Source organism: Harpia harpyja, chromosome 1 (assembly GCF_026419915.1).
Source record: "Harpia harpyja isolate bHarHar1 chromosome 1, bHarHar1 primary haplotype, whole genome shotgun sequence".
Classification (NCBI taxonomy): Eukaryota; Metazoa; Chordata; class Aves; order Accipitriformes; family Accipitridae; genus Harpia; species Harpia harpyja.
Window position 1 is genome coordinate 10491597 of NC_068940.1, and position 26148 is coordinate 10517744.

General features: G+C 46.1%; 1 protein-coding gene across 1 annotated transcript; it reads right to left on the reverse strand.

The window, feature by feature from the left end:
- Nucleotides 1-353: 353 nt before the first annotated feature.
- Nucleotides 354-13640, reverse strand: GCNT2 (glucosaminyl (N-acetyl) transferase 2 (I blood group)). Its single transcript, XM_052774791.1, has 5 exons — nucleotides 13580-13640; nucleotides 9247-9345; nucleotides 7231-8387; nucleotides 2238-2330; nucleotides 354-1103 (listed from the first exon to the last, which is right to left on the reverse strand). Exons 3-5 carry the CDS (start codon nucleotides 8150-8152, stop codon nucleotides 913-915), a joined length of 1206 nt encoding a protein of 401 aa, XP_052630751.1. The 5' UTR covers nucleotides 8153-8387; nucleotides 9247-9345; nucleotides 13580-13640; the 3' UTR covers nucleotides 354-912.
- Between the last annotated feature and the right edge of the window lie 12508 nt (nucleotides 13641-26148).

Below are 26148 nucleotides of genomic sequence, written 5' to 3' on the forward strand. Positions count from 1 at the left end.
CAGAATTACTGAGTTATTGGCAAAGCTCAGTTACTGCTCTTTCAATCCTGAACACATTTATCTTGCTATTTCCTTCTCCGCTTTCCATCTCTCCCTCTGTGTCCTTACACATGATGTTGTAAGGACACTGGTGGGCCAAAATCTGCATGTAGAGAGTTGTGGGTTTTTTTTTTTCCAGTTCTGTTAGTTGGCCAAGTAAGACAAATATGCAAGCCCCTGTTTTTCAGACATGGATAAGGGCTCCTGTGCCTGAAAGCCTGTCTGATTTTTCTAACCATACCCATTGATCTCATAAAAGATGCTGTTTTCTCTTACAAACCTTGTCCTGACAAATATTTAAAGAACAGGTAAGATCTGGGAAGTGCAGTGTCTTTATTCCATTTCCAGTACTTTTCCGTCAGTTCACTGCAGTAACTATTAGTATCTTTGACAAAACAGTATCTGTATCTATAGCCAGCAGCTGTGTTCCTGCTTTTAAGATCTTGCTGACTGTGACTCATTACCTTTTTGCTTACCAAATGTGCACACTTGTCTTTTAGACACAAGAAGTGCCAGGAATGCATGACTCAGTTTATATTTTTATAGAAAAAGATAGCAATGACACTGTAGCAAGACAAAAGTTGGGGCTGGAAAACAGCCCATTAAAAATGGCAAAAGTGCAAAGCTCCTACAGCTGCATGAGGAGCTTTGCCCTGGTGTCTCTTTTTGGATCTCTTGCGCTTTGGCCTCCAGGTGTTAAGTGGAAGGTGAGGTTTGCAAGCAGTGTAAGACAAGCCGACCCAAGCTGCATCTACAGAACTTCCTAAAGAAACCCATCTCATGAGTTCATGCTTCTGGCACAGCAGAAATTAAGACTGCTGCTGCTATTCTCTTGACCGTTTTTATTGATGCTGTAGCCTAGGATTTTGCTAGCTAAAAATACCAGTTGGGCTCCACCTGAACCTCACTCTGGGACAAGGTTCTCTGCCGATGTCTCAGCTCCAGGCACTCCACAGTCAGGGGATATGTTTTGAGCTCAAACTTATTTGCAAACATACAGGTGGAGTTAAAAAGCCACTTGAGGTCACCTGTTCCATATATACAAATGCCTCTGACATAATGGCCTGCCAAAAGAAAAAGGAAAAAAGCGGTGTCAGAATCAAAGATCCAAGTGATTCTTTTTGAGAAGTTTTATCTGCAAAGCCACTATAAATAATCTGCTACACAACGAACATGCTGAAAGGCCTACTGCACATGCAATGGGAATAAGTATGAACAATGGGTTGAAACGAACAAAGTTACTTCAGAATAAATAATGAGCAAAATAAGGAGATAGCTCAGAAAAGGAAGTGTTATTACTTGAGACTCTTTCTCAGACAAGGCTGAAACACAGCAAAGGGGAATTTCCTCTGTCAGTGAAGAGAAACCGATACTTTTACTCATACTAGATTTTCCACTAACTAATTCTGGATTATATTGCTGTAATTTCACTGATTTCAATGTAGTTATGCCAAGGTGAAACTGCTGTAATTGAAGCTGACTGAAGTTCTCAAAATTTTTCTCCTCAACACAAACAACTACTCTATGGATTAAAAATTCTTGAAGTAAAATTTGTATCATTAGCATTTTGGTATTCCCTTTCTTGTCCCACTTGGACAAGTACGCAATGTACAAACCAGTGACTGAAAAATTAAGTGTGCCATACAGAAGATTATCTACTGCTAATGTCATGTCATGAAGTAACGTGACGTAGGAAAACTCAAAGCTCAACCATCATCGTCAGCCTGCAGTTCCTTAGGCTGGTCGTCAGCTGTGGCTCTGGCAGGCATCGGTGCCCAGCTGAGAGCTGGGATTTGTCCGAGTTCATCACACAGGACACCTGCCCTGCACACTGCTTCTGGCTCTCGCACATCTGCATCCCAGTGTGGGACATACACTTCCCACCCACCTGCAAGAAAATTCCCCCAAGGCCTTCAAGAAAATAGCTAACTCATGTGAGCCCTAAGCGCTGCCAAATATCCCCCTTTCCAACACTGATATAGCCTATAAAATTCCTGATGAAGAAGGAACTGTTCCAGCTTTCTCACTGTTCATGTGGCTACTATCATTCACATATGGACTATGAAGGAGATGACCTCTTTTTAACATCTTCTCTCTCTGATGAAGTGCTGTCTAAAGACTGTCTCACATTATGATTAGAGGCTGTGTTTTTCACTATATGAACAGGAAGAAGAAATGGAGAAAAATGTACACATTACCATGACAACCTCCATGGCTCTCTTCCATATCAATCCACTTCACTGCTTTCAGGTCACCTTCCCATGCTGCGTTGGGCATGGAGCCTGGGACACCTGCAATTAGATAACAGAAAATCAAATAATTAGTTCTTTTAACAGCTATGTGTTCAGGTTTATGTTCACTCTCTGGGACCTTTCTCCACAGAACTGGGAGGAAATACTCAGGAATATACATCAACAGAAGCCTGGCTGCCAACTTTGTTGTCAAGTTTCTTCATTGAAAGCAGCTTTCATGACATAAACAAGATGTCAGCCCAACAGACCTAAACATTTCACTTGAGAAATAAAATCCCTCTTTTGCAACAGCCTCAGTATGATACTGCATGCATGCACAATCACTCATGTCACCTTCCCAGCTAGCGGTGCCCTCCAAGGGCTATTTGAACACTGGGCCACTGACACCTAGTACCTTCACGTGAATTTACTGATAAATAGTTTCCTTTTTTTTTAAGAAAAGAGGCTAACAAAACAAATTCAAGCATGATATAACTGGACAGAGTTGTTGAAACTCAATTATAGCCTATAATGTTATATAATGATAGGTATAAGTCTAGGCAGATCACAGGACCCACCTAGGAGATAAACTGGTAAAAGGACCTCTCCTCATCAGTAAATGATCAAGTCCTGCTATAACCTGGCAAACATCCATTTTAAATAATTAAGGGGGAGATGCTGAACACACGGTGTTTGGTATTTGCTGAAGAGTAAACAGGCAACATGTATGCAGCGTGTAAGCAACTGCCGTGAGTCAAGGGAATTTCCGTATCTTCAGCGCAAGGCAGTAACCATAACAGACCATCTCCATGGGATGAAGTCTTTGCCTTTGAAAGCAAGAGCTGATCAGGTAGGTACAGGTAGGGAAACCTCTGTGCCTGATCTGTACTGCAGTATCATATTCAATTCAGTGAAAGAAGTTTATTGAAGTATTTCTTAAAATGCTCTTCAGAATACAGGAAAAAAAAAAGCAAAGGTATAAAATAATAAAAGCTTTCTATGAACTCATCCCTTTCAGCAAATTTTCTTTCTTATTGGCTCAATAAGTTGTTGGAGAACAAAACGATACAGACTGTGTAACCGCCACCCAATATACAAACCACTTCTCTAAGAAAAGCTGGAAAAGCCCCGACTTCTCACTGTAGCACAAACACTTGTATGTAACTTATTTGCCTGCTTGGAAGAAACTAACTGTCTTTTATTCTTTCCTGCCCAGAAAGCAATGGCCATAGTGCTGCCCCTGAGCTATCAAATGGCAGAACAGGCAACGTGTGGGGAGCCAACGTGCATGCCAGCAGGTACAAAAACGCAGACGTTACTTCTGCTTTCTCCTAACCAAGCTGAAAGCAAAGGAAAAGACTGACCGCCTCAAATGCAAAGAATTACGGCAGTGTTACTGCTGAGAAGCACCCGGGACTCAAGCTTTTTAACAAATGCAGCAGAAGCACCAGCACTGACTGGTACCGGTGACTGGGGAGGGGAGGCTTTGTACCAGCCTGGCTGCTCCCTGCGCACCCCGACACAGCGGGAGGCTGGTGCCGAGGGGGTGACAAGGCAAGCTGGGGCATCGCTGCTCCGTGCTGCTCACACACAGCTGAAGCTCAGCCCTAACCCCAGAGCCCCTCGTAGCGGATAGCCCTCCTCGCTAGCAAACCTCTGTGATTTTTGTCAATCGCTGTTGTACACACAGCAGGTGGGGAGTCCGATAGTGATAACAGTGTTAAGTATTATTACTATTAATAAATACTAATAAACCCTGGTAACAGCCTAATCATAGCTGAAACAAGTTCAAGTGGCTTTCTTCCAGATTTTTAATAGGGGTATTTAAAGCCTGTTATTTCTACTTCCTCCTATTTTCCTTTTAAAGGAAACACTTGTCTGAGTGCAGGAAGGGAACCATGCAGCTTTTTATGAAAACATTTTCATAATGTTTGTATTATTATCTGTCATTTGTACTAACTCTGTATACTGAAAAGACAGCCATTTTGCTCAAATTACAATGAGATGAGAGGGAAGCCTTTTAGAGCTTGTACAAAATGCACGATAGCACTGGTTTGGAGTTGTAGGACCTGTACAAAGACAGGGAACCTAAGCCCTTCAAATATGATTTTATCTAAAATAAAATTGACATTTTAATCTCCAGTTCTGACCTCTCTCTTTTTTTAAGGCTAATTAGCCCATCTTCCTGATTTTCATAACTTCATTTAAAATGTGTATTAATATAGGCTATTTATTCTGCTGGTTAACCACAATCCTAAATGCGGTGATTTGCCAGCAGTTCTGTAAAGCACAATTTCAGGTGGTGACTGCAGCACATATAAGAAGCCCTCGGTGCCAAAACGGTAACTGCAAGAGTGTCATCATCCTAACCTTGGTGTTTTCTGAAAAATAAAGATGAAAGCAAGGTGAGGTTTTGTTACTATTTTGTTTTTTTCTGTTCCTTTCCAAGATGGCAACAAGTACAGTACCTCTACAGTTATCATAACCCAACAACTATTTTGCTTGTGAGCTTGAAGAGAAGCACAGTGAAGGACAAACAAGACTCTAAAGGCACTGTATAATGTCAGGCGGGGTTGAGAAATTGGATGGCAGAAAAGTTAAACATCAGGGTTTTTTTCTGTTTGCTTGCTTTGCTCTGTGTTTTTAAGGATAGCTTGCTCCTGATAAGTAAGGATGGTTGTTTGCAAATACCTAGTCATGACTTCTATATCAGATGCAAAAAGACCATATGATCCAACAGCAGAACCACCATAGCACTTTCCCATAAACAGAGATATGTGGCAGCTATAACCAGAACTTCATGACTTTATTTCTCCCCCTCTGTATATTAGGCTGTTATCAAATAAAATAACGTGCCAAAAAGTGTGGGTTTGTCCTGGGGAAAATTCAGAAAATGTTACTTTTCTGCAGAAAGCATTAAGCTAAAGATAACACTTTATAAAAGACAAAAAGAGGCAGTGATGGCAGGGGATAAACACTTTAAATGGCCTGGGACATGCATTACCATCCCAAATTAAAAACCTGTTCATAACAGATGGCAGTAAATGTGGTGTGCAGAAAGACTTGGAAAGTGCTGACACAGTGGGAAAGCAGAAAGATGACTGACAAAACAGGAATGACCCCAGGACATCCACAAAAACACTGGAAGGCACTGCCTTCAAGGAATACAAAGCTACTGACTTCACATTATTCGCCATCTCCCAAATTGAGTAAATTAGGCATTTTTGTAAGTTAATTAAAGAGTGGGTAAAGTGTAGCTCAGCACTGGGGGAAAAAAAATGGATTTACCACATTTTCCTTTAAATATTTGTTTGCACAACTGATTTCAGATTCAGAAGCTGGTCTGGGGTTATAAATGCAGTTTGTCTGAAAAGTGGTGCTGATGGAGAAAGTTAATATAAACTTCGGCATGAGTTGCTCACTCTACTTTTGTCCAGCTCTTGTCTCCCACGCCATCGAGGTTAGCAGAGTTTTGTCCCGGAAAACAAGGAGGGGGGAAGAGCCACCTCGTGGGCAGCAGTACTGAGCACTGCTCTGGAAACAAATTTCCCGCCACCAGAACTGCACCGCTCGGGTGTGAAGACAGTCATAAGTGACTGGAAAGACAGGCCAGCCCTTCCAATGCCTTTAATTTCATGTCTTCCCTTGGTGGCAGAGGTCTGGAGGCAGGAAAAACACTGCTTCAGAGCCTGGACCTCATCCACTGGATAAAGGCAACACAACCTCCTTCTCTGCTCAGCCCTTCCTGTTTTCTTGCCATTGTAATTCCAGTGAGCGTTGATCTGCATGCGTTGGCTCCTAGAGGCAGCCCACTCCCTTTCCTTCTTGCATCACTACCATATATTATGAAGACAAACATCCACAGCTTACACAAAATGAGCCACTGCATACGCATTTCTGTCATGTGCACATAAACCAACACTGGGCTCGAAATCTCGCAGCATAAAAGGCTGCCTGATTTGCCTCAACCTTCCAAGTCCCATACTTGTGATTCCAGGATCAAACCAACACATCGGTTAAAACCTAGCTGCCAACAGGCTAGTCTTCACCAGTCCCCTGAAGCAGCCCGTGCTTCCTCGTCAGCATCTCTCGCTAGGGAAGGGGACAACTTCTTTACACTTCTGTGCCACCAACTGATCTGAGCTTTTCTCCTGCACTTTATAAGCTGGTGCCCAGGAGTCTGTACTTCAGAAATCTCCCTGAAATGGTGTATATATCACCCTTGGAAATATTATTCTGAAAGACCTGGTTGAAATCAACAATAACTTTTGCTGGACTTTGGGGCCATGTACTTACGTTTGGGAAACACGCAGGGCTTGGGGTGGGCCACGTATGGGCGGGCAAATACATAGCCTCTCCCCTACAAGTGAAGGTGCGCAGCCCACCAGTGTGTGAGAGAGACCTGGAAATTCACAAACCCTTTTGGTGGCTTTTGGAGAAGCAAGATTGTACAAGGACGTACACGTGGGACTAGTGAGACAGTATGGCCGAAGAGGGTGGAAGCCAAGTGGATGCCAAGCTGCGTCCCTGGGTCTTCATGGGGCAGGGCAGCTGCTGCTAAGCAGAAAGGCATGCGGCGTCCCTGAACCCATCACACTGCAAAGGCCACTGCCCCTGGGGACCTCCCTTACCCAGTCATGGGTGCTGTTTCTACCAGAAGACAACTCAGCCAAGCGGATAAATCTCCAGGACATCAAACTCAAGGAGGCTCAGTACGCCTTCCTCACTTGCCGCTAATGCCGCCAACATGGGCTGTCACCTGCCTGGATATTTCTCCACGTGAAACAATGGGAGTGGCGACAACCCACTGGTGAGCACCACCAAGACCCACAGCTGGAAATACCTCTGTGGACAGGTGAGCCGTGGCGGCCACCACAAAGAGCTGGCACCACGCGACGGCCAAGTGGTGGCAGGTGCCGGGGTGGGGACCCCCATGCCCTCCCCGGACCTGATGTCCTACCCGGGATCCTGTTGAGCGTCACCCAGAAGTGCTCGTCGGGGCTGTAGGTGTCCTCGGACCAGGCCAGCAGGTCGACGGCGCGCCGGTCCCGCAGCACGAACTCCACGAAGGGCCGGGTGACGGCCACGTACGCGGAGCCGAAGTAGAGGGTGATGTTGTGCGGCGGGGGCACCTTGCGCACAAACGTCCACAGCATGAAAGAAAAGAAAGAGTACGATTGCTCCCTGTGCACGTATTTGGTGCGGGCGGTGATGTGGGGGGGCGGCAGCACCCCGGGGGTGACGTTCTTCCCCCGGAGGCCCTTCAGCAGCCGGACGATCTCCCGGTTGGTCTTCAAGGGGAAGTCCTGGCCGCAAGTGTTGAGCAGGTAGCGCCAGGGCACGGCCGAGGCCAGCAGGTCTCCCATGCAGCGGAGGTCGGCCCGCAGGCGGGAGGCGCCGCCGTAGACCACCCGCTCCGCCCGGGAGGCGAGGAAGGCGTTGGGGAAGCAGCCCACCAGGCGCCGGACCGCCTGCCAGAAGGGGGCCGGCGCCTTGGCGTCCACGTGGACGCAGTAGACGTTTTGGGGCATGTACACCGCCCGGAAGAGCCGCTCGAAGGTCTCGAAGTCCTTGTGCAGGGTCATGACGTAGGCGATGGGGAAGGCGGCCTCCTCGGCCGAGAGGGCGCGGGTGATGTAGCGGTTCTGCGTGATGTACTCCGTGCAGCTGGATTCTCTGAATGATGTTTTTAAAGCGTTTTCCTTCAGGAAGGGCGTCTTATCTTCAACTAGCGCTTTACAGGCTTCTGCTAACGTTGAGCTCACCGAGAAGTTCAGCCTCCTAAGAGGTATTTGTGCACGCAAATGGACAGCATAGAAAACAAATGGAAGTGAAACACTGAGAATCAGGACAGCAAAGAAGCAATATCTGAGTGTATTCATTGCTGCTCAGAAAAAGAGTCTCACTTGAAATATTGCAAACAGGTCAGATCAGACACCACGAACAGCTTGTTTTGCTGGCTGCACTTGCTTCCTGCTGGAGAACACACACGTCCGTCTGATGCATAGTACGCAGCTGCAGTCCTTACTTTCAGTATTAATATTTTCATAGTCATTGTTGATGTGGAAGAAGCATAAGTAGCGAGCAACTTGTAGGTGGAAGCTGCTGCACAGCACCCTGAAGATTAAACAGACATATTGCCTAATTACTGGCTTGGCAATGAACAGCCGGCACTACATATTTCACAATGTCCCTGAATTCAATTTATGGGTATGTTCTTAACTGCTCCCTCCCTCCTCACCCTGCCTGCATCATATAGCTGTAAAACTTCCTGTGTGTACACTCTGTGACAGAAAAATCTCATATTTACCTCTTGTATAATTCTATTTTTTGACTTACAGGAACTTTTTTTTGAACCACCCAAGTGTATCATTCATCACTGCTTCAGAATTATGAAAGGCTTGTTCAGCACACCATGCTACCATATAAGGCCACCAACACTCACGTATAAGAAGCAGGAGAATCTTTTTTGCCTCTGTGTAGAGTTATATCAGAGCCATCAGGGTTTTGCAGCAATGTTTTCTTCATTTGTAAATTTGAAATCTGCCAAATAGTTTCCGCTAAGTGTCATGGATGAGTTGTGATGAGCTCCGGGCTTACATCCATCACAAGGAACTGGGTTAGCGAAACCTGCTATTTAAACTACTTAAGCTAACCACCTTAGGCTTTCTGATGAGACATTCTTGTTTCCAAGAGCTGTGCATGCATTTGGTATAACAACAACATCAGAGCTTGTGGCATGGCTCTGACTAAAGTGAAATACTTGGTAACTCTCTCTTTCAACTGGGAGTCTGTTCATGTGGATCTCCTGCCATGAGACAGCACATTTGGGGCATACAAACTTTTTCCAACATCATGTCCTTTTGCTCCAATGCAAATTAATGCTGAGGCAATATCAGATGATCTGAGATTATGCCAATAAATGTTTTGACTGGGCAGTCCAACATGCTACAGAGGCAGAAATACCATCACCTACCTTCCAACTCATGCAGACAAGTCACCTCAGGCGCTGGCAGGTCCCTCCCAGAAGCTGCACCTTCCTTCTGTCCTGGCCCCAAACAGTCTCTGGGATTCTCTGTTCAAACAGATTGAAGGCTGCAGGCAGTGGCTTCAGCCCATCATAGAATCATTTAGGTTGGAAAAGACCTTCAAGATCATCAAGTCCAACCATCATCCATGCCCACTAAACCATGTTATGGAGTACCCCGTCTACTCGCTTTTTTAATACCTCCAGGGATGGTGACTCAACCACTTCCCTGGGCAGCCTATTCCAATGTCTGACAACCCTCTCAGTAAAGAATTTTTCCTAATATCTAACCTAAACCTCCCCTGCTGCAACTTGAGGCCATTTCCTCTCATCCTATCTCCAGCCACCTGACAGAAGAGACTGACACTCGCCTCACTACAACCTCCTCTCAGGTAGTTGTAGAGAGCGATAAGGTCTCCCCTCAGCCTCCTCTTCTCCAGACTAAACAACCCCAGCTCCCTCAGCCGCTCCTCATAAGACTTGTGCTCTAGACCCTTCACCAACTTCGTTGCCCTCTCTGGACACGTTCCACCAACTCAATGTCTTTCCTGCAGTGAGGGCCCCAAAACTGAACACAGGACTCGAGGTGCGGCCTCACCAGTGCCGAGTACAGGGGGACAATCACCTCCCTGCTCCTGCTGGTCACACTATTTCTGATACAGGCCAGGATGCCGTTGGCCTTCTTGGCCACCTGGGCTCACTGCTGGCTCAGGTACAGTCACAAGCTGTAATGAGGAGAGGAGCACTGGAGAAGCTTTGTAAGGACTTGTGGCCAGAATGTCCCCCAGGAGGGGCACCGGTGCAGGACAGACCTGGCAGTCAAGCTTACCCAGTGATGGCAAGCAGCAGAGCCGCTCCTCCCTAGGGAGTCAGCAGGGACAGGTAGGGATAACCGTGGTCATGCTGGAGATCCAGCGCAGCCTTCTTCACGGACACCAGCGCCTTCAGAAGGAGGATGGCTCCAATGGAGCTGAGGGGCTGGAAAGGAGGTGTGCAAAGTCCCAGGGAGTAACGGAGACTCACCTGACACTGCTGAGAAGTCATCTGGAAAACGCTGCCACAGCCTAACAGTACAGCTTGTTAAAAGAGGATTCAGAGAGATGAGCTGAGACCGCTACCCGAGTCTACCAAGGAAACGCACTGCAAACACTGCCATGAAGAGAAAACATGTCCCAGCTCAGTTACCGGTGAATGCTGTCCTAGGGAGCACAGACCTGCCCGGAGTGCTTCAAACCACTGCTCCTTCCTAATTTGATTGTTACAGTGAGTTATATCCAGGAGTGAACAACACTCACCCACCTGACACCTCAGTAACGCAAACTGCCGTGACCAGAGGTGACTACAAGGCCAGCAGCCTCTTGCTCTCCTCTGCGTGCTCCATAGACCATTGAGCTCAACATCTTCCCACCTGCGCACTGGGACAGCTGGCTGCAAGACCATTTCCTTCCCCTGCACCATGGTCTTAACATGAGACCTCCATCCAGCTAGAGTTAGGAAAACGTGGAAGGAGGAAAACCGGGGGTAGGTGCCAGCGTTCCTGCAGGAGCCAGGATTTCCTTGGGGGAGTCTCAGCTGGGGGCAGAGAGCACAGGTAGCTTTTCTAAGTACCAAAGGCTGAGATCCCCCAAGGCATTTAGATGCCTTTGAAACTGTCTGCTAAGATGCTTTTGAAACTGTTTTAGGCACTGTGTAACCTGCTACACAGCTAAGAAAACTTATATGTATATATAGAGAGAGAGAGTCAGTTCTTAAAAGATACATGTGTCTCTAAGGAGACTGTTTTCTCTTATGTGTTGAAGTTTGCATTACTAGCATGGTCTGTAGCAGACAAGTAAGCTACATGCAGAAAATAAGAGATAGGCCTGCTCATCATAGGAGTGAAATGCAAAATTTAACTTTTCCTCGGTGTGTTTCGTTGTTTTTTCTTTCTTGCACAGACATTGCTGTAACATTCTTGCAGCAATCCAGACTAACCATGATCGTTTGGTACTACTAGCCTTCAGGGAAAGAAGGTTGCATGCCTGGTGCTACTTCTTAATCCTGGTGCCTCAATTCTCTGGCACAGTTAGTATTTAAAAACCTGAGAACATACATGCAAAGGATTGCAAGCTCTCAAAACCTTTGGGGTTTTGTGTTTTGGGTTTTTTTTACTAGTTCTACCTTGTGCTGATCTTTGTGAAATAAGATCCATGCCTTGGATTAAAGGCAGGAGTCTCAAAACAAAAAAAAAGAAAAAAAAAAAAGAAAAAGAGCAGTGAAACAAAGAAATAGTGTACAAGTCACATGAGCCACCTCAATGGAAAAACTTTTTCTCAGGTATTGGTGAGTTGTCGATTTTACAGACTCATCTGAAGTTCAGATGCAAGGAGCAGCCAAATCTAGATATAAATCTGAACCATATTATGGCAAATGTCAGTGAAAAAGCAGCAAGTGGCAGGAGACCTCGATCCCCTTGGCTTCTCCTGTTGTGGATTGTATTGGACCTCAGCATATTTTGGGTGCAAAAACAGAGTACCTAGACAAAAAGATAACAGAAGACCAAATTTACGATGCTGTTTGACAGAGGCTGTGTAAAAGTGGTCTGTGCTGGTAGAATTAAAACTGTTGCTGACTGAGACTTGGAGTGCCACTCCTTGCTATTGTTCCCCGGACCTGCATCGTAGCAATTCTCATTTTAGCATAAGAGGAGCTTTTGGTGTGCCTCCTGTAGTGGAAACACACTCCCCAGTAGGATTAGTGATTGAAATGTCTTCCCTATGGATGAATGGGAACAGGTCTTTCCAGTCAAAGAGAATATTATCTTAGGAATGTAGTTAGTACTCAGTAAACTGCTCCTGGCCTTAATAAATATAGGTAATTGATTTCAGCTAATTTGTTAGCTAATTAAAAAGCAAGATGCACATCAGTTTTGAGTTCCTTTTTGGCCTCGCTCAGTAGTGACAAACAGTTATGCATTTCACGTCCATTTGGAGTCACTTGGCATTTCTGTTGTTAGGACAAAACCATCTGTATCATGACATTCCTTTTCGTGACCCTCGCATGCAAAGCTGTTGGTTTGAATTGGCACTGTCATTAAAATCACAGCGAGGCTGTTGCAAGCAAACAATTTCTCCTAAGTGTGGTTTTTCTGGTTAGGAAGCACAGGTAGCAACAGTCCACTGTTTTGTACCCAAGTAAAGGATGTCCTCATCCCCCACACCTTCTCACACCAAGATGAAACTTCTTTGGTCTTGCACTGCTCTGGGATGTTGTGCAATGCGCACAGTCTCCCCAAAACTCTCCTCTTGGAACAACCCTGCCTGGCAGCAATCTTCTCTAACACGTGCCTTACTTACGTGCCCCGCCTGAGCTGGAAGGTTGTAAGGGACAGGTGTCAGACATTTGTCTTAAACATTTCTTAGTACTGAGGAAACCACGAGACTGTATAAACATTTCCTGGCATGAAGGAAACCACAAGGGCAGAGCAGAACCCTGCAGTCTACCTGTACCCCAACAACGACACCCAGAGCCTGGCACAATCTGTCACAATCTCGACGGCGCAGGCGCAGCAAAGGTTCGGCGGGTAGTCGCGGAGACACGCGCGTTGCACTGGAGACACCACACGATCATCGCGTGGGTCTCTGTTACCTTGACTACTCAAGTTAGAACTGGGTGGAGATTTTGGGGACTTGGACTGCATAAAAGGACACCATCGAGAACAGAAGTGGGGAGACCTCCATCACCAGGTCAACACGCAGGGGAGACATCACCACCACCCAGCCGAGAAGAACAGGACTCTGGCAATCAACAGGAATGTCACTGGATCCTAGGGTGGTGATACCTTTTCTGTCTCTCTCACACAAAAGTTTCATGTTGAATCATTTTGGTAAAAACAGGTGAACTTCTCCCCTCCCCTTTCCCTTTGATTTTGTGACTCGCTTGGCAGACAGCAATTTCTTGAGTTATCACACGATTGTTTCAGTTTTGTTTATGTTTGTGCTCAATAAACAATTTTATTGGTCGTTTGGCGTTGTTTCACCTTAATCTACTCCGAAGGGGTTTCGAGCTTTCCACGACCTCCCGTACTACCCAGGGTAGCGTGCTGGTTGGGTCGTGAAAGAGGTATACATGCACTGTGTAACACAGGGCAGGAGAAAGCAGAGTCTAAGCGCAGGAGCAGTTAAAGATTATTCCTATCTCTTCAGCTCTGCCTTCCCTTTTTTCCTGTTCAGAGCAGTGACTGGCATTCCTGCACTTCCCAGCCAGGCATAATCTGAGAAAAGAGAAAAAAATACAAACCTACCTGAAACGGGAGCTCCCAGGCAGACACACTGACACCGGACAGTCACAATGCAGCAGCACTGGCAGCAAGTGGGAGGAGACATGAAATGACACATCAAGGCAAACGCTAGCTCAGCTCACATGGTCCAGTAAAATCATTGAGTAATCTAATCGTACGCAGTCAGTGAGCACATCTGTCTGCACAAACAGCAGGGGCCAGGCAATATACCATTGCATCCACTTTTGTGTTGTGGTGCTCTCAAGCTCCAGATGCAGAGCCTCTTACACTGCAGGAACTTCACTGCTTGTCTGAATTTGCAGTAATCTTTTAGATATAAGAGTCAGGAATGGGTAAGCTGCCTAGTCTCTAGCAGAGTGTATTTTGCAAGTCAGACTTGCTGCTGGGCCAAAGCAGAGCACTCTACTGCTCCCTTCTCCAATTAATTTCCAACAGGGACACGTACTCACCTCTGTGCAAACTACTTCTCATCAGCTGCTCAGGAGCAACAGCATGGCATTCTCTTCCCTGCTCCTTTATTCTCCTGCACAGAGAAAGCAAGACGTAATTAAACATGTCCTAATAGGGGACAGGCAGGCTGTGGTGGTGAAGCTGTTTTTCTTCTGTTAAATATGACTGGATTTTATAGGTGACACTGGTGTAGTCGAGGCATGGAGAGAGACCTGTTTTCTTACTGCAGACTAATGTATGCATTAGTGTACAGTAAAGTACAAATGTACACGTGCAGCTATTATTTGCACTGGAGGAGTGTCCAAAGGTAGCTTACACTGGATTCTGCAAACATCGGGGCACTTGCTAACTTTATGAACATGAACCCAAGGTGTTCCCCTCAGCGGGTGAAGCGCTGCAGCTGGTGTCAGACCCTTCGGGAGGTGCCAGGTCAGGGCAGTGTGCCTGCAGCCTGGTCTCTGCGGGGCCGAGGGCCCGTTCCCAGCTGCAGGTGCCTTAGCAGCTAGAGGAGTAAAGCAACTCCATCTGCAGGTTGGGAGTGACCTGCTCTGCCAAGCAAGGCTGACCACAGCCTTGCCTGCTGCTATTGGGTGTCTGGCTATGCCAGAGAGAGAGCAGCTACACGGATCGCTCCTTTTACTTGTGATGGCTCCACTAAACGTTTAGCGTTATTGTGCTCTTTATTCTGGCAATGTAATTTGTTGCCAGGTACGAAATGAGCAGAGAGTCCGTAGGGATCTAGAAAACATCACCTGTCAGGAATGACAGAAAAATATATGGTTATTTTGCTATTTAAAATAAAGGAATAGACAGAAAGTTTACAAATACGTGAAAAGGCAAAACCAGAAGCAAATCCTGATGCAAATAGAAAGGGAGTAGCTGATTCTCCACTTTCTCTGTGCATAGGACAAGAACTAATCATCTTAGATAGCATCAGGAGAGGTGAAGATCAGACGTTAGGGAAGCTTTGTAGTGATAAACAGTTAAATGTGGATTAGATTGTCTGGAGAGGCTGGAATTTTCCCCACTGATGGTTTTCAGGAGCAGGTTAGGCATAGCTTTTTGAGCAGTTTTGCAGGTCATACCGGTCCAGACCTGGTAATTTTCTAGGTCTTTTCCAGCTCACTTGCCTGTGATTGTCTGTATTACAGTATCTCTTAGCTTGGCTGTAGCTGGGCTGGGGATCCTGTTACATCTAGGAACTGTTAACAAAAGGATTTTGTCATCACTTAGAAAGATGCTCGTCATCTTTGTTAGTTACCATTAGTGTTGCAATTTTGGTAAGCTCAGGATAGTCCGGGACCGCTCTAGAAGGAAAAGCATTTGTATGATACTTTTGTGATTCATCCTAAGCATAAAGGAAAATAATTTAATAAATTATAAATCTGTAACTGGTTACCTATTGACAGGTATTTCACCTCTCACGTCTTTTCTCATCAGAACACAAATTAGTTTTCTTTCAGTGGATTATCAGGATCCTCTTTCAGAGGGCTGTGGAAGGTATCTGTTGTTCTTAAAGTCTTCCTGGCTGGGACAGAATTTTATTAGATTTAGGTAGAACTAAGCCAGGACTTGCCTTGAAAAAGTTCCTTTCCCACCCCCAGGCTATGAGCAGCTGTGAGGTGCCACCTGGTTTGTAGGGCTCCAGAGTCTCCCAAAGGGCTTTAGGATTGAAAGTGTCCCCATCATGCTGCACTCCCTGCCTGCTCAGGAGATAAGGTTAGACATCCATGACCATTAGAGCCTTCCAGCTTCTTCGTGAGTAACAATAAGCCACTGGCAGAAGTAATTTGTGACGAGTGACAAATGCTGGCTGCCGGACTGGGGAAGAAGTTGGCCAGTGCTGCACAGCTGCAGTTTTCTTCCCACCAGCAGAAATGCTGCCTTTTGTAGCCCAAAGTACCATGTTTTTCTTAAGGTTTGGCCTAAGATTTTCAACTTCTGTTGCTTCGTTTTCCCTTCGGAGGCTTTACTGTATACCAAGGTCTCCTCTTTGTGTAACCAACAATCTGGGCAAAGCAATCTGTGTTGGCGAGACACCTGCCTCACATCGCATAAGCCCCAAACTTGTGCTTAAAATTGCCACTGTCCTACTGTGAAGACAGTCTTTTTTTTTTTTTTTTTGGCCCCTGTTCTTGCCATCCACACCAAATAACCAGTATCACCCTTTTCGGAGGGAGCTCTACTTCAGGCTCTATCAAGTTTTCATATCCATCTCCACGTCTTTTTCCTGATTATCTTCTAGAGCTGCTGATGTATGCACACCCAAAACAGTGCTCAGCAAAAGCCTCAAACTCCACTCCCGGGTGTTTCAAATTGCCAAGCACCTTCCTGTTTGCTTTTGCTTTGGGCGGAGGCTCATGCTTACATTTTGGTCCCTTGTTCTACTGCTTACGCAAAAACTTTTTATGGCTCTCTTACAGGAAGGGCAGTGCCTGCAATCACCAGTCACCATGGGGTCGAAGACAGACCCTGATGGCATTACCAAAGCTGGGACAATCTAGTCTCCCCATATCGAGTCCCTGGAAGGTTGTAAAGAGGCTAGAAAACTACTGGAAATCTCCTGCCTTGCACAACATCGCATTCCTCAGCTCCTGCAGCCAGCCTAGTCTTGCCTGGTCCCTTCCTGCTGAACTGCCTCTCCGAGGCCACGGTTTTCTTATTGGGTTCCCCAGTTACCATACATACCTGGCAGCTGGTACCCTGGCATGGGTTTTCTGTCCCATGACGGGTTATTTCACGGTGCTTTCTGGGACCTTCCTTTTGCAGTGTGCCTGGATCCTGCCTTGAACTGCAATTCCACTCTGCAGTCTCAAAATTCTGCAAGTGTCTGTTTCTTTTCTTCCAGTTTGGCTCAATTTCTCTGCTTGGGAACTACTTACAGCTTCTTGCCTGTTCCTCACACTGATAACACTCCTTAGCCTGAACCCCAAGCCTATATTTAGGTTAGGTTTTGCTATACTCCTTTTTATTTGCAAAGAGCATACATGAAGGCCTCTTTTCCCTGCACCTAGAGCAAGCAGAAGAAAACAGGCAGCTTTACTCCTAAGCCTCTGCTTACTCCATCCCTGTGTGGGCTGTGTTCAAGTGACTGGGCAAGTTCATGAGAGAGGACCATTCTTGGATACGCAGCAACTATGTGCTTTTCACAAGACCCTGGTCTGCAAACAGTTGGAGGCTGGAAGGGTGTCAGGAAAAATGCCACATTTGCTTGCCCTGCTCTTTTGCTCTTCCATAGGCCTCAGCACCTGCTGGGGACAAAGTACTGGGCTGGGATGTTATTACCCTCCTAAGTTCCTGCTCCCTCTCAGAGGTGCACAGACAGTTGTTTTTCTACTCTCAGATCCTTTTCATATACATGCATATAGCTCAAGACAGCTGCAAACACTACCCTGCTCCAGGCCATTGGTTGTCAGTGGATACCGAGGTTTCTCCAAGTCAGATCTTGCTCAGGGCATTACATGCAGTCAGTGTCTCAGACAGTGGCTTCTGTTGTTTCGGTGATGACTAAACAGTACGGGAGTTGCTCCTAGTGGTTAGCCTGAACAGACCATGGAGAGGCACATTGCATCCCTCAGCAGGCTCTGAGGTTTCCTACACACCCAGCTTGCTGCATCCAGCATGAGGCCACCATGTCCTTTAATCAATGCAGCAGTTCTTGAGTGACTTGGCTTCTCTGTCACAAAATAGTGGCTGAATTCATGCACCTGTAGGCAGACAGTCCTATCTCAAACATTTCAGCCGGGCCATCTCATTGTGGAAGTAAGACTTTTCCAGGGGCATTAGCTGTGGGATCTCCAGAGTTATAGCCACATTAATCATGAATTCCCCAAGAAACTGCCCTACCCCATTAAATACACTGGCATATTTTTTAATAAGGTCACCTGCCTTGTGTCGGCTGAGATGGAGTAATTCCCACTTTCATTACCAGTTTGATCAATTTAATATCCAGCCTGCTCGGGGACTGAGCTCTAGTGATGCCGCTGTGCGTACAGCATGAAATCTGCGGTGTCTTATATCCTCTTTGATTGGGTCTAAAAGCACAGCATGTCTGTCGATGTCCCCCTGCTTTACCTTTCCCTTGCAAAGGTGGGTTCTTGCTCTCTCTTCCTTCAGCCAGTCCTGCTGTTGCCACACCAATGTGGAAAACTGCATAGCCAGTTGGGGAGCTACGGCTGACGCCTCTGCAGGTTCTCACTTTCTGCTGGGACCTGACTGCTTCCACAGGGCCACCAGGAGGGTGGTCCTCTTCCTGTTGGCTGCCTGGTCTTAAGTATCACGTATTCCACCCTGGTTTCAGTTGCATGGATGCTGGGGTTGTATATCAGCTCTCTGTGGCAAAACTGTTGCAGGCCACCATACTGTCCCCAAGCAGTCCATCCTTGGCATTCACCAGCCAGCACCTTCTGTCCTGTGGTGATAATCTCTGCTGTGGCAGCAGAACCTGCTTCACAACATGGGGCCAGCAGCTGTACTGGGACTTGCAGAGTCACCTCTGTGCTGTCCCATCTACCTGGCTTTTGCAATAAGAAAACAGTCCTTTTGACTCTTCTTATGCAACCACTTAAACCCAAGCAGTAGGGTTTGGTTGGTTTTTATCCAGTTAGTAGTGGAAAATAACTGTCATTGTCTTCTTTGGGTTGAGCTTTGTCTTTTGTGACCCAGCTGGTTCAGAGGATTTCCCTCTAAGCAACAAGAGATGACAGCATGGCCAAGCCATGAAGAGCAGGTGAGTGGTAAATATGTTCCAAAGCCCAGATCAGATCAATGTAAATATTGCAAGTTTTCTTGGGAAAAGAATGACCCTATATTTCTCCAGATTATTTTTACCAATATTGTTCTGCACTGGTTACTTAATGCTTGAAGTTTTGGGGAGCATCCTGGCTAGCAGCATCTCAGAAAAAAATTCTATGGCCAGATGAGTGCATTAGAGAGACCGTTTGTAATTTACTCAGCTCTGCAATCTATATAGAGCAATAATAAAGTGAAGTTCTGCCTACTAAAGCACCAGGAGCTTGCACCAGGAAAAAACAAACAAACACGAACAAGCCAAACCACAACTCCAAATACAGGCAGGATTTAGGATCCACTGGGAGCCATTCTCTGAAACGGGCCAGGTACCCTTCTGTTAGCACACCATCCCCTGGTTTGGTTAAATGTTCACCGCCTTCTCTGCAACATCCCGGTTAACAGCAAGCTGGAAGCTGGTACTAAACTAAAATTGATGTTGCAAGCTATCAATAAATTATATATTACAGCCAACCATTAGGTTGCTGCCCAAGTTTGGGCCAACCTGTCGAGCCACATCATCGCCGGGTATAGCGATTAAACTAACGAAGAAGGTCCCCCCTCCTACCAGCAAGCCTCTCCGCTGTCATTTGTCCCCTGCACCACTGGATGGCAATGCTGACTAAAGCATCGCCGAGGTTTCGCGGCCGGTAGCAGAGACTGGGGGGGGAGGAGGAGGAGGAGGAGGAGGAAGGTTCGCAGCGCCGGCAGACCGGCAGGGTTCGTGCGAAACCGCGTCCCGCTGGGACATCGCACCCTTTGCTGTTACTTCCAGGCTGACAGGAGATGCACCACTCACGGGGGGGGTGATTTCTCAGGACCCCCACTTTTGGAGGACTTGAATCATGGAAAACTAATATCTGGTGTCGAGGTTTTTCAAGCGTAGGAAGGGGTTGCCGGCAGGAGTGACTAAGAGTCACGCATTGGCACGGCTTGCTAGAAATTGCCCAATTTTTATACTTAAAAACTGTACTTATACTTTGTAAAAACGACTTTGTAAGCATGGCATTGCTGGGCTCAATGACTATTCAGTGAACTCATTTGAATGTGCATAGACAGGGCTTGCTTGAACTGCTGCATCAAAGAGAAATGCTGAAATGAGTCATTTGTGAATCACGGCTTATTTTCTGTTGTTAGCTCATCTGGAATCCCATGGTGATCAAACAGCCTTTTACAATGTGTTAATACATCGCTACTCCATGTGTTTAGCAACAGCTCAGTTCCAATAAATTGTAGGTAGTCACCCATTATAAAGAGGTAGTGTTTTCTGCTGCGTGTAAACTGGCTGGGACGAACTTGGAGATGAAAACGCATGCGAAATTTCATGCTGTTCCAAACACTCTTTTGCACGCTGCTTCCACTCTGATTTCATACCTGTTTTCTGTCTCCTTGCTTGCAGGGCACAGTCCAGCCAGAAGAGATTGCCTGCAAGGGCAAGTGCTCCCATCCTCCAAGGAGGGCTGCGGGCAGCCTCTCCGGCAGGAGCCAAGCTGCCTTCCAGGCACAGGAATGGAAGGGAGGCAGGAAAAAAACAGAGTCAGCAGCAGTCTAAGGTCAGGCCCTGGTTTCCAGATTGGTAGCTGTCCCCATCCTACACCTTCAGCTCCATGGGCTGGAGAGCTTGGGCCAGACTATACTCAGATTCAGGAGCTGATCTGCTTACATTTGGAGGGGAGGATAATTCCCCCCACTCCCCCTTTATTTATGGTCTTTAATGAACTGAATCAGTCCAGCAGGTCTGCAAAAAGTTGACAGGAGGCTGAGGAAGAGGGTGTGAATCCCTTAAGGCTGCTATTGTCATTGAACTCTGTGGTGTGAAACCACAGCCTGAGGTGCTGAGCTTCTCCCCAGAGCAACTGAGGCTCAGGAACCAATTCCCTTCTGCCAGCTCTTTTATTGGAGTGAGCGGCTGGAGATGGAAACATCTTCAACCAGCACAGCAAGCTTCACCACAACACGTCTGTCAGTGCCCTAAGCCCTGTCTGCTTATATATGAGTTACATGGCCGTAAAGGCCAAATACTCTCTGCCATCAGCTACGTAGGCTTCTTCTGTCACACATAATTGTAGCTCAAAGGTCCTGAATAATTGCGTTCATATTGGGCCTGATCCAGCCCCCAATAATAATCTTAATAATGCTGCTCTTAACCAGCCACATGAATCCCTTTCAATCCCCAACGCAGGCTCAGTCATGCTGTAATTCAGTAGAGGAGGCCATTCACTGTGGGGCTAATTTAGTTTAAAATGCAGACAGCCTATTTATGGGACAATTTTTTGTTCCTGCTCTAAATTCTTATGCTCAATCAACAGCCTGTAAACCGGGTCAAGCCAACACATGACCCATTAGTGTAGGCAGTTGGGGCTTACAGCCCTTAGGAGCTGTATTTTTGCTGTGCTCCCTCACAAGCAGGATATATCCCCTATTTAGCTAATGGGCCCTGTTGTAGGGGAAAAATATAGAAACCCTTTTCCTGCGCTGTAAATCAATTTCATATGATCACAAGGTTGAGTTTGACCCCACACTCACCCACTCGATTAGCTACCAGCTTTTGCAACCAATGCTGGCCTTCCAAAATGAAGAAGCACCACTTTCCCTCCGGGCAGGAAGAGCACAAAATAGAGGTAAGCAAAAGAGCTTCACCCCATTGAGATGAAGACCATCCTCCCACCATTTGTGCTGCCAGGAGCAGGATTCCCAGGAACACAGAGAAAGGCTTTCCTCCTGGGGAGGCTCCACACGAGCACTGGACTATTAACAAAGCTCAGGTTCCTTAATAGGTGTAAAAGAAGATTAACAAGTAGCTTATTCTCAAGTTTTGAAACACAACCCACAGCATGCAAGACCAGACGGGGGTTAAGACATGCCCATATCCAGCAGGGAAGCAGGCAACAAGGCAGATGTCCTAAGGACTCAAGACAAGTCCCCTGATTTAAGCACCCCCTTCCTTTTTTCTCTAGGGTTATTTTTAAGCCAGCTGCCTGACTTCAGCAGTGTCCAAGCTGCCCCAAGAGCTTTGGTGGGGCAACCTGAGACTGAGTAAGGAAAGGGGAAGGATGGAAACAGAACAAGAAATGAGAGGCAGAGAGGTGAGAGATGCCTTTTGGGACAGCTTCCCCTGGTGTGGGGAGCTGTGGCCTTAAGGGCCAGATTTACCTGCAACAAGGGAGGCTGTTACAGAAGAGCTGGTGAAAGGAATAGTAAGTACTCCAGGTGGAAAACAAAGGCAGAGTAACCACCCACCCATAAATATAGGCAGGACAGGCCTACAACTACATTGCCTACAGCTGGGGCCATCCGTCTAAAGGCAGGGAAGGGTGTCAGGAGATGAGGGCTTGTTCCAGGTTAGCGAGGTTAAGTGCAAAGCAGGTGATGCTGACTCTGGGGCAAGTGATAGCCTGTCTGCATTTGCATGCCATATTTTTCCAGTGACACTCTGCAGAGCGTGTGTGTGTTTTCTGAATAGCCCCAAATAAACACTGCACCCCTCAGATGTGCACGTCTCTTACGTGTTTTGAAATAAGTACTGACGGCTGGGAGACAGGAAAGGGGGCAAAGACTTAGGAGAACCGCTTCTGCAGTGCTCATTTATGCCAGGACATCGAACAGAGTAAATCTTGCCAGAACTCAGGCTGGCTGAGATTCCTTCCTCTTTGTCCAGCTGTCTCACTACATCCCTGTACCCTTAGGCAACTCACTTCATTCCTTTGTGTCCCAGTTATCTTGAAGATATGGGATAAATAATGCCAGCTACCTCACAGAAAAATATTTACAGTTCCTCTTAGGATTTTCCTAAGTTTTTATGCTGAATTTCCTCTGCTTCTGCCTTCACCTTTGAAGAACACAGGGGCTTATATTGCAATCCTGATGCAGACATGTAGACACGTATTCCCCGCAAGTACCGTATTGCCTGTCCAATTTGTAAATCTGACCCCTTGAGAGCCTAAGGTACTTCAAATGCTTTATTTTTACTGGTTGTCTTTAAGGCTCTTTCCAGTCTGCACCTCATGCATACTGGGAGATAGAGAGATGTAGAAATGATGATGATAAATGTCATGACTCCAGGAAGTGGCGCTTTAAAAACATTAGTCACTTTGGATAAAGTTACCAAAGAGGGCAATTCCGGCACCTAAAGGAGGATAGGTAAGGAGGGGAAACTGCACAGCTCAAATTAGGGTCAGGCTGTTGGGTAGTGTTGTCCAGGCTGCCCTTGCAGAGCTCTCCCATGTGTGAGCCCGGCGTTTCTGGTGCTAGGTTAGAGGAAGAAAAGTCTGGGGTTATTCTGCCACGGAATTTCCCAAAAAGAAGACACACAGGGGCGCCAAAGACTTAGGAAAAGAAACCTGAGCCTGAGCCTTTTCCTGCATAGCTCCTCTCTGGGCAAGCTCCTCACCCACCCCGGGAAATCAGAGGGCTCTGCTCCGGAGCGGGTGGTGTTAAGGGAGCAGCTTATCAGCCCGGGCCTGATTTCATTTGGAAACGCGCTGGGGCTTCGCAATCTCTTAAACCTGCCAGGTGTAAACAGGCTAGGTGGCTGCTGGCTGCTAACAACCCTGTGCCTCTCCCAAGGGGAGTCCTAAGGAGCTGCCGCAGAAGGAGGGATGGTGCATGCTCCGGTGTGGGGGGCCTAACTCCCGTGGGAGGCCGATGCACCGCTTTGCCCTTCTTGCACAGACTCGCAAGCACGGTCCCAAACTTGCTCTGAACAAACTTCCCTGCTAAATCTGGAAAAGCTCCATTGCATCAGCATGGTAGTACCACCCTTGGGAAAATAAAAAGTTTGCTGTCCAGTGTCCGAGTAACTGTTTGCTTTCTTGGGTGTGAGGATGACGGTCTGAATCTCTGTCTGGTCGGTTTGTCTTCATGAGCTGAATGTGGAGTGGTGGTGTCTGCAGCTGCTGTAATGGACGCCAAGGTGAAAATCCCCAGGATGGCTGTAATGTGGGTGCACGTCAGCCGTAACCTCCATCCTCCAACCGCACCCTCGGTTCCCTTTGACATAGGGAGGAGACTAGCGTAAAAGCGATTACATCAGCTCTTGACTGCCATTAGGTGATACATATAGCGGGTTGGTATTCCTTCAATGGCTATATGAAACGATTATACCAGATTATCTAGTGCATGGCCTGCTCTTTCACTCACTTCCAGAGGTTTTACTCTGTAGTTGTCCAGGAGGCAGGCAGGAGATGTTGGTATAAAACACCACATAAACAGAACTGAGCCAAGCAAACTAGACCAGTAGTATAGGCTGCCATGGAAAAAAAGCCATGCTGTTCACTGTTTTGTTTTGCTTTGCTCTCCACCGAGTGATATATCTTAGTGACAAGTTGCTCTAGCCATAGAGCATTGCTTTTAATACCATAAAGTGTCATGGGGTGTAGGCATGTGCTAGGACAATGGCTAGAGCTAATGTTAAAGGCTAAATGTATTGCAGCTGCCTGCAAGCTGGGCTAGATTAAAGACTACAGCTTTGGAAGTTTCTTGTTAAAAAAAATCACTAAGAGTTTTTTTGTGCAGATTAATATTGTTTTGGACATCAGAGCCTCCAACAGTCATTTTCCAGTAATACGGCTTTTTGTAATTATTCGACACTTTAAAATATATGCCTTGCAGACAGCAGTTCTAATGTTAGCATAGACATATCAAAGTAGTTTTTATTTAAACTCTGCTGTGGGTAATACCAGGCTTTGTTTTTTAAAATATGCCTTGGAATTATTAGGGTGTTTTATTCAATGCACTAAAGAATTAAATTCCACTTCCAATGTATCATAATATGCCAGCATGGATGCAACACCAAAGTATCATTAGAGAAGCTGAGAGTTTCAAACATGGGTGCCCAAGTTTAGCTATCAAAGAGCACAGCTAGGCACCTGACTGGAAATTACCTGGTTTATAGAGATCCTGATCACCTGCTGCTCCTCTTAATATTGCTTTCCCGGCTATGGGACATGTTGTCACCAGCAGTAGGAAGAGTAGATACTGGTCTGGTGGTTAGTTCAGTCCCAATTCTTGGTTTCCTTTCCTTTCCTTCCCTTGATCTCCAGCAAACCAGCTGTGAGACCTTGGGGAAATTCCTTATCTTCCCCATACATCAGTTTACTTATCTGTAAAGCAGATAAACTAATAACACTGCACCTCTCGAGGGTTTGTCGAAGCTTATTATACAGTAGCGAGTGCTTTGAGAGGGAAGTCATTATAAAAACGGCATGTTAATATGACATGAAGGTAACATGAAGGAGCCCCATTCTGCTCCATGCAAGTCAGTTATTTGCTTTAGCAGAAGCAGGGATTTGGCCTATGCTTAAATGACTTTCATTTGTTTTTCTTCTTGAATGCTAATATATAGTTAAGAGATAGCATTACAAGGAAAGCTCATTCCTGCCTATGTGTAAATATTTAGCAGCTGAATAGGTGTTATTTAGCAGGGCACAGTTTCTGCTTCTCCACAGTTTCTAAGGATGTTAGTACAGACTCACTCTAAGCTGCTACAGATCAGAAGATACACCGAAATTACCAGATCAAAATCCTTCCCATATAAGTGTACACATACAGAATTTATTTTACTGGGCAATTAAATGTGTAAGATAAATAACCCTGGGGGAGGAGGGTTGTTTGAGGTTTTATGGCATATCTTATTATGGGCTCAGTTTCGAAATCTTAATCCAAGCAAAACTCCCCGTGTAGAGACTTAACGCTAGAGCGTAACTTTGTGTTTCATACTCAGGATATGTGCAGTTGGGTGGATATGTGCGGTTGCATCAGTGGATTTTAGGGCAGTGGGGGGAGTGAAGGCAGTGAAGCTTCGCGTAAAGAAAAGCAGCCCTTCCTAGAACATTTGTATTAGCAGTAACGCTTTGATCAGGCAGGTCATGTTGAAGGACCTTAGGCAGCACACTGTTTTCTGGATTTCATCTGACAATTTTATTGATGAAAAATGAAAAATAAATGTCAAATAAAACTTATTTGTAACTATTTTGGGGTGGCATGGTCAGTAAAACTGCAGTCTACTGCAGCTACGAGATTGTTGGCAAAATAGTTGCCTGTGTTTCAAATGCAAAAGCTTTTTAGGAGGACATGTGAGCAGTCAGAATTGCCCGGAAAATACTCCAATTTTATGTCCGAGCTGCAAATGCAACTATTTTCTTAAAACTGGGTGGTTTTTTTCTGTTTAGGAAATGAAATGTACAACAGAAAAAGTTGGAGTAAACAATCAGATCTTGACATGCTTGTAGTGGACAGATTTCTTTTTCTAAAGACAAAAGCGCTTGGTGGCTTTAGTGTGGATTTATTGTGCTTTACAAAAAAGAGAAATTCCTCACAAACATTTGTATTTGAGA